We start from the raw sequence: 12,747 nt of genomic DNA, 5'->3' as shown, positions 1-12,747 counted from the left end.
ATAGAGTGTCACGTTGGGAAAGGGAGTTATCTAAGGCGGGGTGTCGTGGGGTTGGGGGGTTGAAACGGGGAGGGACGGGGATAAGGCAAACCATTGGCGATTGGTTGAGGGGGGGAAGGGTGAGATGCGGCGGAAAAATGCAGCGATCAAGGAGGAGGACGAGACGCAGAAGGACGGGCTCTGAGATTTCGAAGGGAAGAGAGTAAAAAAAGCGGAGAAATCGCGCAAACAGACTTGTGGGCGAAACTGTGGCTCCTGGACAGCCCTGGTGAGAGGGGGGAAGGGAAGGAGCCCTTGAGTCCCGGTAATCCTTCGATTCCAAATTAGAGGTGTCAGAAAAGTCGCAACAGGCATAACTGGCTTGCGGCAACCAACTCTTTGCTCCATGTGATGCATGACATGCGCTGCAGGGCATTGCAGCAGAACAGCGAGGAGCCTGTTTCCCCCAGGCGCGCGCGCATCACGGCCCGTCTCCAACGCGGGGGGGAACGCCCCTGCTGAATGACGCACTGTTTTACGCGCTACCCCAGCTAGCAGCAGACAAGCTAGCAGCTTTGCCGCAGGCGCACCCCGCACACGCATTCGAAGTCCTTTTATTCTCTCTCTCACACACACACACTCTGACTCACTCTGACTCACACCGACTCACACCCTCTCTATCACTCATTGCGTTCCCCGCACCTTCTTTCCGTTCCATGCCCCACCCGCCTGTAAGCAGAAGTGCGCACTCTTGCCCTGGTAGTGCCCTCCCTCCCTCCCTCCCCCGCCCTCCTCCAGATGCCACTCGGCCTCCCCCGTTGCGCGAATTTTCACAATGTCCCCTCCCTCTCTTACCCTCTCCCCCTCTCTTACCCACCACAAGCGGCAACTGCGGCAAGGTCGCCAGCGCCCAGCCCAACTGCAGCAGTGGCCATAGCAGCAGCAGGCGGCGCGCAGGTCCGGGCAGCGCCCACCGGCCACCGGCAGCCCCACAATGGCACGGACCGAGCAACCAGCGGGCACACAAGCGGCGCGAAGCGCAACGGGCAGGTATGTTGAACATGCGAAAAGGGGGCGAAGGCAAGTGGGCAAGCAGAGGAACACGATAGGCAGTGAAGGGCAGCCGTGCCGGCATCACGCGGGAGTCCTTTGGCGACATCGATGCGACATGTGGCCGGCGGTCTCCAGAGATGATAACGTGTTAGGAGCAGATGGGCAGCAGGGGCGGGCGCTGACACCAGTCTTCCAGGGAAGAAAAGCCGCCGGAACGGTGTAGGACGAGGGGTGCTACTGAGGGACAGGGGCGATCTTTCCGCTTCCGGACGCCGCACGCACCGACTCCAAGAACGAGCGAGCCCTTCCCTCCCCGCCATTCCCACTCCTCATCCTGCCTTCACTCCGCACCGAACCGGCCGCCCTCTTTCCCCCCCTCACAATGCGTCGGTTGTGGAAGTGCTCCTGCGCCAGGGCCATACGCCGGAGCCGCCGCCGCACTAACCGCTCCTTCAGCGTACACTGCAGCGGGAGCGAATACACACACACACGCGGGCTGGACAATACGTCCCTCTGCAATCAAAACAGCAGAGTGCTTCGGTGGTCTCCCCGCTGGGTACGGTTAGGTGCCCCGGTCAGCGTCGGCCAGGCAGATATGTAACACACACACACGCATACACACACCAATCCAGAACCAGAGCAATGGCGCAGTGGGTAGAGAGGCGCATTCGAGCCATCCAACCAGGGCAAGAGCGGTCCAACCAGACCAGCCAGCCAGCGAGAGAAGTACAGCCGTAGAGCCGGGGGCAAGAACGAGTCAGGCGGGCCGACCAACCACACAAGGGGCCGCAATGCAGAGCCATACGACAGCACTAAGGCATTGCGCGCGGGGGGGGGGGGAAACAGTGCGGCGACGCACGGTTTGAAAAGGAAGTCCAGGCGGTGCCGCGCCTTGCCCCTGGCCCTACTCTTAGCGTGCAGCACTTGTGTAATGTTTTACATACGATGCATACGACCCTAACAGATCCTAGAGGGAGACCCTAACGCTGCCCCCCCCATCGTCGCCCCTACTTCTGCTTCCCCAGACCTTACCACCACCACCACCAGAACAGTGCGCAACAGACGCCGCCCAACCGTACGCACACGGCCACATTGGCAGACAGACAGACACGCCGACATACAAACACGTCGAGACAATTGGCTAAACAGACCGACGGACAGACACAGCAACAGGTAGAGCTGCAAGCGCAGGAACACGTCGACAACACCCCCTCCCCCAGCCCCACACACCCCCAACCCCACAGACACGTATTATTGTGTATCGTGTGCTCGTACCGGGTATATAATATCTAGGGATGCTGCCTGGCGGGGCAGCGCCTTGAGGAACGTCTCCCGGGGGTCTTCTTTAGACAGCACCCACTGGGCCAACCTACCCAAGGGGGGGCCCGGGGGGTAAGTACATCCAAAGCCCAGGATAGTCGTACATATGTGACGTCAAAATAGCATCAGGGAGGGGAAATATATGCGAAGACAAGGATAGTCACGAACAGCAACTGCCGGCGTCCAAAGTTGTCAACTGTTGAACAGGGGCGTGACGGGATGACGGTGTGGGAGCAGGCACAGAGGAGAAGAAAGGAAAGGAAGGAAATGCTCCGATTTAGACATGTGGGACATAACCATGAACAGGCCGGCATCCAGGCGTGACAGGGACCGGGGTATGTTGCATCAATACATTCAGCAAGGGGTATGGGGGGTAAAATGGGGAGGAAATGCATTAACACATCGCTGATTAGGGGCGTCTAAGGGGGCCCCAAAGCCACCGCGACGCCAGTGGCATCAGGAATCGGTCACCAGACCTTGATACCGGAGCAAAAGCCAAGATGAAACTTACAAGCGATGCAGATTATGAAAGGAGAAAGGAGCTGGGTGCGGCTGCGGGGCCAGGTGGGTTTGGGTGCTGAGCATGCGGTGTGAAGGCTTCGGAAGGGTGGAAGTACTACACTCAGGAGCTTTAGGCATGGTAAAGAGGGGAAGGAAATTCGTGGTGGCACGGGTCGGTGGGTAATGCCGCAGGAATGCGCCGTGGGAAGAGGTACGTGCTTGAGACTGGACGGCACGCAAGGTGTGGACACACAACATTGATTTAGGTCCCTGAAGGTGACCGCACCTGTACAACTTATGTTTAAATGTTCCTTCTTCGGCCGCTCGGATAGACTTCCATTGCTTCGCTGCTGTAGCGTTGACCTGCACTCGCGCGACGATTCAGCTCCAACAGGCGTAAAATTGGCCCATGTAAACTGTTTCCCATATGTCAAGAAATGAACATGGAAGATTACCGTATAGCTTAGTTCTTTTCCAAAGAGGACAATCTTGTCTTGCAAGGAGGCACCCTGCGTCCAATCAACAGGACGCTCCGCTGCCGTTTCCGCAGCTGAGGATTCAGTCCAGACATGGTAGAGCCAGTGCTTTTGATATACAGGAATGACTAGGATTTTAGCTCGCATTGTCTCAGCTGCTGATCATCAAGAAGGTGCCGTGCGCTTAAATTCGCAAATGCGACAACACCAGTCCAATGCCAAAGCTCATTCTAAATACGAATGGGTTGCGCAATTAAGAGGTCTTAGTCGAAGAGCATGGAATCGAATCCTCCGAAAAGTACGTAACAGTATCCAGCATTAATTTGGGGTATTTTCCTGCAATTACCCAAAATTGGATAGTTCACAAACGGGCTTCAGCGTTTTCCTGGCTCCATCGCAGCCTGAGTATCCAGTGACCACAGGTAGTACGGAAATACGAATCAACTTGTTGGACGAGTCATCAGATAGCTACGCTATAGACTTTATCATTGCAACAGGTCAGATTGAGCTGCATATAGCTTTTTTGTCAATCTAATTGTTGCTAGTTGACTGGCTGTCGCACTTCAAGGTGAGGATATGCTTGGACGAGCTCGTTTGTTTGTGGCCTACTATACCTAGAGCCACCTAAGGGGCAACGTCGAATCCCAAGGGTTTTTGGAATTCGCCTGTAACCGGAAGAATGGCCAATGCGCAAGCAAGCAAGCGTCGCTCAGTCCCGACCGATAGCAGTTCCGCCAGCAAGCGGAATGACAGTGCTTCTATGGATAGGGAGCTCCGTCTCTCACTGATTGCCAAGGCCAGGCCGCGGTGCAGCGAGCTGTCCAAGCTGCCGTTTCGCCTTCATTGGTAGGACCGTCTGCGTGCAGCAGATCCGTGTATGTTGCATGTCAACGCTAGGCAGCCTGGAGCTTGGTTGTCAGCGTGGTGTTTAGTCATAAGCCACGGCCAGCTGGTAACCTGAGGGGGCGTTGCACCCCGGAGTGCTCTCTAAGTCGGGCATCGCGTCCTTCCGCCCTTCGTGTCCGCCTTTTGTAAACACCGCTATGCAAAGCTGTTACAGGGACCATGCATAGCTTAGGCTCACGTCTCCCTCCCTTTCCGTTTTCCTTGTTGTGGGCGTCATTAGCCTACTAGGCGGTCCTATCCTGAACGAGCAAGAGCTGGTCATCCTCTGCGCCATTATCCTCGGAATGCTGGCCCTCGCAACCGCCGGCGCCGTAAAGCAGTTGTCGAAGCTAGCGGACGGACTGCTTGCGTAGGCGATTAACGCTCACTTCGTCTTCCCGCTGCGTCCCCTGCGCCGTGTGGCAGCGGTTTATGAACTGCCGTTTTTTCACCCAGGAATTGATCCGAAACCTTTAGATGCTGGTCCCCTTTGTTTATGTTCGTATCCGGAATTGCAATGCATCGTTTGCATCCATGCGCACAACTGGCCAGGTCGTGGAACTGTATGCCTGGATGGGTGGGGGTGGATGACTCGCTACGGTTTGATTTTGCCTGGTTTAATGTTGTTTGGTTTGGTTTACGCCGGCGCAGCCGACTACTCGGATCCATTTGAAAACGATGCATGTGTAGCCCCGCACAAGGGGTTCAGCACGGCCTGGGCATAGCGTCCAAACAATCTGATGGCGCCCTGCAACAACAACCTTGTACATTTGCCCCGCCTGGCAGCACTTTTGCTGCCTTCTCATCGGCAGGGGCCATTTCCTCGGGAAACTTTCAACCCGCCATCGGCCAGCCGGGAGCCCGCACAGGTCTTCTTCTCAATGGCAGGTGTGCGGGTGCCATGCGCGTATTTGGTTACTTCTTGATTTGCAAGCAACAAATATCGATAGTTTAGAGCGTTCGAGAGCCTATGTTTGCATTCAGCGTAGTGGCTAGATTGGTGTGGTGGATTTGTTGTCTTACACGGGATGCATGTTGCCTCTGTTCCGTGACGTGAAGCGAACAACAGCCTAACGCTTAGCTGCCTTCCCTTGGCGAAGGTCCGCATACGAACAATTGCTTATTGATTGTCCATTACCTTGTTTGAAGGTGCTGGTTGATAGGCAGGTCTCAAGTTTGGGCAGGTTCCTTGGCAGGGGATGTCTGTTTGGGCATTCTTCAGGTGGGTCACATGACCCATGGTTCAATGAAGTCTGTTGGGCGTGTTTAGGCATGGAAGAGAATGTGGCAATGTTGTTCTTTTGGCAGTTGCCTCTGAAAGTTTGTATGCGCGAGGCTCCTTTTCGACGAATTAGATAATGTCCTGGTTTCGGATTTATCGGCTGTACATTTTGGTGGAATGGTTCGGGGTTGTTGGCGTTCGGCGCACGGACGTAAACACCTAGCAGCAGCTTTTGATGCGCTGTCTTGCATTTGTCGTAAATTTTTTGCATTTTAGCCAGGTTGTGACCGGCAATTACTCCTTGCTTGGTGTTGTTGTAGTGTTCCTTCGGCGCTTGTTCCGATACTCCTTGTTCCGCTTGACTTTTCCTGCCGCTTGGTTCCACGGTGCCCGAATTGGCATGAGCCCCCTAATGCGGCATTGGATTGCATACATGTTGTTGTCATACAATTCGCAAGTTTCACCGCTCGTTTCACCCCTTGTAGAGATGAGGTGAGGGCTCCCGATAGCACCCGCGGTGACGATAGCACCCGCGAAGTGGCCCTGGCATTACCTGCCATACATATGAGGTACTGATGATCTCCCCCTTACCCCATGTAATACAATACGAACTATTAGCTGGCCTTCCCCTGAGCCATTGAGCCCGCTGTCCGGAACCCCGCTGGACCGCCATCTGGCGGCCATCATCTCTACATTCGGGCCGCTGATTGCTAAATAATTAATTACATGGCCTGAAAGTAATGTTAACCCGGTGTAATTCAGGCGATCCGTCCCTCATGCTTCGCTGGAGGAAGGTGTACGGCAGCGTCCCGCCTGTTTCCAGGAGGGCTCCAGAAATGGCTTGGCTAAAATTAAGGATTTACAAACTTACCTCTACTAAGACGCCAGCGGTTCCTGCAAATCCCTCAACACTTGTTGAACTCATGCTGCCGATGAAATAGACTCTCGACGTCTTTTGGGTTTGTTTGTAGGCACCTGACAAAAAAACATAGAAGGCTGACAGTAGTTTACACGCATAACAGACTAACACTAGTCAGCGCGCGGGTCAGACACAAAAATTTAAAACCCGATTGCCGATTGCACCAAGTGCGAGTATTGAAAGGGAAGGCAAACACCAAAATATGGCGGCAGCAAAGCGACCAACAGCAGCAAAGGGTCGTGGAAGAAATGCTCCAGACCATGCCTTCGCGCCATCCAGCCCAGCCGTTGACTCGATGAGATTAAGGAGCTCTCTGCAATGTAAAACTCAGGCGTCCAAGGGCCTTACTGACTTGCTGAGGAATAAATTAATCAACGTCTGGTGGTAAGCTTTGTGTGGGCGGGTGTGAGGATGCCACTCCCCATACTGTTGGCCGGAAGAACTTACAGTGTAGGGACATAATTTCACGGGAATGGCGGTATTATAGGACTAGACTGGGCCATCAGCGCTTACTGCAAGTATGCCGCGTCCTTCCAACCCTTCGTCGCAGCGTGCTTGGCGGTCCCGTCTGGAACACGACGGAGATGTCGCTTGTTGTCCTCTTCCTGGTGGGCGCCTTGGCCCTCGGCATGTCCGGGGCCTTCAAGCAGCTGTCCAAACTGGTGGCGTTGCTGCATTAATGGACACAACACGCACGGCAATTCCGGTCCAACTGATCAGCGACGTACATGCCTACATGCCATAGCGGACGTGCCACGACGACAGCAGCTTAACGATGGATGCTTGCTTAGATTTGAGCGAAGATGCGCTGCTGGCCATCCTCAATCTGCCGCAGCAATATTTCTGGAATTATATTTGGGAAGAATCCGTGGCTATAGAAACCCGTGACAGCTTTCTGCGTGCGTAATATTGCGCCATTTGCCACCGCAACAAATGCAGATGGCCCGCGATATTAAGGGGTGCAAACCTTGAAAGGCCCCACCCAGTTTTCCTGACCTTGTGGGGCTGTGCATGGAACAGCTATTTGAACAGGCCCTCCCATGAGCGACAGCGACACGGCACGCGGGAAGCATATTTATCTTTGTGTAGATGACCCCCGGAAGACGAGTTGAGCAATGAAATTATTCCTCATCACTTGGGATACCACTTGCGCTAAGGATTGCTATCGCGGGTGGTGCTATTGCGCGCGACATGAGCCAGCGGTTTCGGGATGACCCGGGTGATTCCATTGCTGCATCGTTTGAAGTGATCACGGGGGGAGCACATAGTGGCAGCGAATGTTTTGAATTGCAGTTGCCGTCCAAGCCTCTTATAGTTTGGGGGATAAGGCGGTATCTGACGGCAGAGTGGTGACGGCGGGTCCCTTAATAGCACTACTGTGGAACCTGCACCCGTGTTAAAAGCGTGCCGCGTTGGTGGATAAAACAGTGGCCGTTCAGCACATATGCATAGCCCCTCGGAGGAGGGTGTCAAACCTAGCCAGTTTTATATCTTATCATATATATAAAAAGGGGAATGAACGTTTTGGCTTCTCGTGGGTGTTTACTTCGCGGTGAACATGGAATGGTAAGGTACTTTACTATTAAGCAAGTAGGCGATGGTGAAAGGGTGAGGTCCGTGCTTTTCTTGGGGATGGTGAGAAATGGCTGAGAGGTGGTGGGATGTGGTGCCAGTGACCTGCGGATGGAATACCTTGCATACCTCGTGGCCAGGTGTTTATGTCTTAGCTGAGGTTGTTGTTTAGCGTGCGCTGCTTTATATGTGTCCATACGACGAGTTAAATATATGTCATGAGTGCAATTAGCGGCATTCCGGACAGTGGGAATCTGGTGGGTATACTTTCCATTACATGCTCTCTGTGCGGGAGAGGGACCTTTTCCTACATAGCAGCATGATAACTATACCCTGCTTGCTTTCAGGGGACCTCCCCCCGCCTCTCCCTCAGAAGAGTCGCACATAGACCTCCTTGCATGGAAAACAGGCTGATTAGACAAACGCCCTTCAAACCATCAAGGACGCTGAACCTTGTTTTTCATTGTGAGGTCAGCAAAATTAGCGAATGAACAAATCAAAGAGCTTCTTCCAAGTCAAGCTATCACCACACAATTCAGTCAGCAACACATTTTCAGACAGACTCCCCTCACCCATACAATCGTCCAAAATTGGGTGATGAATCGCCTTGAACGGTCGCAGCTCCAACCTGTAACCAAAAATGGATCATGTATCCAAACCACCCGGCTCGACCAACTTGAATTGTAACCGCTGCGTCAAAACTCAAACTGAAAGCGAACCGCACTACACCTTTGCCATCATTCACATCCCTCATCCATCGAGACGATATTGCCACATCCGCACGGCCAAGGGCTGGCCTTAATCGTCCACAACATAGCACCCTTCTCCGTCAGGCCTACGGTCGATCACCGAAGACAGGCTACGATTCCAAGCAGAAGCAAGTCCAATCAACCCATCTTACCGCACGCCCTCCTTCCCCTCCACATCACCACCACTTCGTCTGGTGCTGTCTGGTGCTGGGAAGTGCTGAGGAGGAGACAACAAATTCCAAAGGCGGCGTGGTTCTCATCTTATGTAAATCATGGACTTCCGCCCCATGCAAAGCGGGGCATGTGACCCTAGCGGACCTGAGCCTGCGTCGTCGGACCTCACCGGCCGACGGTCGCGCCGTCGTTAGGCGCGACAAAAAAAGCCTCAAACCAATTCAGACCAAATTACCATCCCGCTATCACCCCGCCCAGCACAAAGCGCCCCCCCCCTCACGCAAAGCCCTTTCCTCCCTTGCCCCCCCGGGATGGCGAGGTCTCCCCCAGGAGCTCCTCCTGGCTCAGCTCGTTGGCACTACGAGGAACCAGCTCGTCACGGCGCTTTAGAATGTACGACTGCAGCTCTCGAAACCTGCGGCAGCGAAAAGATGGCTCATATGTAAATCTATGCACCATTCGTGCGTTGCATGTATGTGCATGCATGTGCATGCATGTACACCTTGAGTTGCGTACACGCATATACATGGAGTGGGTGGCAAGGACTGTTGCTGTGGTGGTGGCTAGGAATAGCGGTTAGGATTCGGTTATCCATGGTGTGTGATGGTGAGTAGTTTCTATGGTTCTAAAGCCCTATCACCCCACCTGTCCAGTGCGCGCATCTCAATCTTGCTGCCGTCCCGGAGCACCACAACCATGTCACCCCACACACCCACGCCACGGGGAATGCTCCTGCACGGCGAAAAAACGTTTTCACGCGTCATGATTAAGACAAAAGCACTGCAAGGGCCAGCAAGCAGCTTCATCCAGGAAGCATACTCGTCCTGAACGCGGTGGGAAAGGGTAGACTGGCACAAAGGCAGGGCGTGTAAGCAAGGGCATGTGGCTGTAGGGCGAGGTGGAATTTCCTGGCGGGCTCAGGTTTACCTAGGTGTTGCGGACAACGCCTCCTCTCCCTCTCCTTTGTAAGTTCTCTCTCTTCGGTATTGGATGTCCAGATCAGGAAACCTCTACTTCCCCTCTCTCACGCTCGGGCTTCCAACAAACCGACCAGTTACCGACCCTATTCGCCGCGATACGCGCACCACAAGGGCACAGTCGTACAGTCGTACACTCGTTCATATTTCCGTACCTTACAGACCGACCTCCCATCACTCCTGGTGCGAGCACCTTCCCTCCCACTGCGTTCTAATGCCCCATTCCCTCCTCCCTCACCACCGATCAGCACATCATCAGCCCCCTTGATTTGTGCCCACCTGACTTCCTTCACCTCTTGGTACGCCGCATCCAGCTGCTCAGCTGGGGTATGTGGTATGGCGGTGGCGTGTGGTGGTAGTGGTAGTGGCGATGGTGGTGTACGAGAATGTTCGGTTGGGGGGACGGCCCAAGGAGGCGAAATCGCAACAGGGACAATACATGGATCAATGGTGACACACATCAGACTAGGAAGGCAGGATGGCAAGATTAAGGAACTACAAGATACCGTCCTTGACCGAGACTACCTGATGTGGCATTTTTGTAAGAGCGGGCGGGAATGGCGCCTATGACGGAGACCAAATGACCACTCAGCCCCGGGGCAAACGAAACCGCGCAGCGAATCCTGCTCGACAGAATTTCTGCAGCACTCATGAGCTACTTGCATTCACGTATTTTTTTCCTGTGTTCAAAATAATAAAATTCATATCTTACGGTTGTACATTTATAGTTCCCTGTTCTCCGGACTCTTCCTCTTGGGAATGAACACACATTGCTCACTTTTCCAAGGTGCGTTCGTGGAAACGGAGATGCGCTTGTCGGTGAACTTGTAGTTCACGAAGAGCCCGCGGCCGAGGGCGGCGATGGTGAGGGGCAGCCAGAACAAGGTGGTGCCCAGCAGCACATTGATGGCCAGATCGCCACGGTGTGGCGGTCCCTCGTAGTACACCGTCTCGCCCGAAAAGTCGTACACCACCTTCTCCTTCTCTGCAGTACGTCCACAAGATGCAAGTGACATGGAGTGCCAGGGGAGTATGAGGGGATCATGTAGATTTAGCAAGGGCACTCTGAACCGTTGTAACGGCAGCAATACGACTCAGGCCAGAGGAGAAGCAGTGACCAGTGGTTCACAGTCCTTAGCGAACAAACATGCAGAAACATGCCCGGGAAGATTCCAAGAATACAGACACAGGGAGTACTTCATTGCTGGGCTTACTCTTCTTAGGAGTTTCCTCTGGTGCTTTCACAGGAGCTTTCGATGTCTGGCCATATGGGGTCTCGCCCTTAGCCTGCTTTAGCTTCGCAAGACGCCTCTCCAGCTCTTCATCATCTGCGTGGTACGAATATTGCGTCAAGCCGCGACTTGGAGCGAAAAACGATGGACAGGTACACAAGCATTTACCATCCACGGCCGGACCGGCCCGCACCACCACAACACGCCGACCAGAAGAGGCCCGCAGAGAAGGCAAAGCAACCTGTCTAAGCGCTTGCCGTTGTTGCATGGCATTGCAGCTGCATGTGTTCGTCCGCTGCATCGCGACGCGCATGGTTCGCGTGCCTTGAAAGTACTAGCGCTAGGATATTTAGTCGTCGCAGTTAATAGGCGATAATCACAGTCATACAGCAGTGGTTTCCGTTGATTCAATCAGGAGTATTATGCATCAGCCACACGATTGTGCGTTGCAGTACCACTGGAACGGTTGCGTATTTTTATCTTTGCCTAACAGGTGACAACGCTAAGTACATAATTCATTACTTTGCTAATCATATATGCAGCCTTTGCTCGGAAAAGAACGGTCTTCCTGGGATGAGATTGCTCGAGCGCGGTTCCAAAGAGCTATGGGTGCATCCCCGAGGATGGATGGCCTAGACAATTGGGGAGACAGCGTTCGCCTGGTCTCGCCTGTTCGTGGGAAGGTCCAATGAAAGGTGCTCTGGGACCGACCACAAAACTGAGCCTAAACTGTGGCCCTGGCCCAGCTTCTCTACCCCAGCGATTCTGGCCATGTGATGCTGTCACTGTTGCGATGGGCCCCCAGAGCCCGGATGTCCAGCTAGTGGTGACTGCCCATCCTCGTCTGCACCCTCCTGCCCTGCTCCTGCTGTGGCGGTTGCTGGTGCTGCTGGCCCTATGGCGCCGGCAGACCATCACCGCAGCAGGGGCGTCCATGTAAATACCCGCATGGTCAGCCATGTAAGGACTCTGGGAAATCATCAACGAGCCACCGAAGGTAGTAGTAAGCCGTAACACCTGTCGGCCGCACCCGCTTGCGCAACGTTGAAGTGACAAATCCCTCTGGCGGACACACGGTTCTTCTCCCATACTGCCACCATTGCAGCGCCATCTCTGCGCTCATTTGCCGCGAGAAGGTTTGATGCCATCAGATAAGGTGGTTTCCGTCGCGCCTCATTGAAATGGCCACTTTGGTGTCTAGAAGGCAGTCCTCTTCCGTTGGAGCGACACTGAAGTGAATGCGGCACTGCTGGCGCCACATGGTTTGCACCACAACGCTGACAGGCTGCTCCCAGAGAAATGTATAGTGATCGGGCAAAACCCATGCTGCCCAAGTGAGCTGCATTGGGGGCATTTCCTGCCTGCTGCCAAGACTGCCTCCGTGGTAGCCGTGCGTTGCGCTGCAAGCAGCGCCTTGTGAGCATTGTCAAAGTCTGCTGAGACCAAGTCCCGAAAGTATGCAGAGGTTAAATTCTCGCTGTACGGCAGCGGACGCGCTTCAGGAGCTTCACGGCCTTCTTCGCTGTCTGACAATGATGATCCACTGTCACTGTTGTCCGCTACCTCGGGCCTTGAGCCCGCTTGAAGCCACTCTTCATCATTCGCATAGGCTTCCAGGGTGATCTGGTTTTTCTGAGCGGACTGGAAACGGCCATTTGGTCCATGCAGTGGAGTGGCAAATACTCCCT

General features: G+C 54.2%; 1 protein-coding gene across 1 annotated transcript; it reads right to left on the bottom strand.

Annotated features, from left to right (window-relative positions):
- Positions 1 to 9,204: 9,204 nt before the first annotated feature.
- Positions 9,205 to 11,441, bottom strand: VOLCADRAFT_81431 (uncharacterized protein; the record flags this gene model as incomplete). Its single annotated transcript, XM_002951253.1, has 6 exons — positions 11,228 to 11,441; positions 11,042 to 11,155; positions 10,606 to 10,812; positions 10,107 to 10,149; positions 9,496 to 9,582; positions 9,205 to 9,265 (listed from the first exon to the last, which is right to left on the bottom strand). Coding segments are annotated over exons 1-6 (657 nt in total), but the record flags the coding sequence as incomplete, so codon positions are not given.
- Between the last annotated feature and the right edge of the window lie 1,306 nt (positions 11,442 to 12,747).

The sequence above is a fragment of the Volvox carteri genome (genome assembly GCF_000143455.1).
Source record: "Volvox carteri f. nagariensis unplaced genomic scaffold VOLCAscaffold_23, whole genome shotgun sequence".
In the NCBI taxonomy this organism is placed as follows: domain Eukaryota; kingdom Viridiplantae; phylum Chlorophyta; class Chlorophyceae; order Chlamydomonadales; family Volvocaceae; genus Volvox; species Volvox carteri.
The sequence above is the reverse complement of the archived record's forward strand: the minus strand, read 5'-3'. Positions and strand labels throughout refer to the sequence as shown.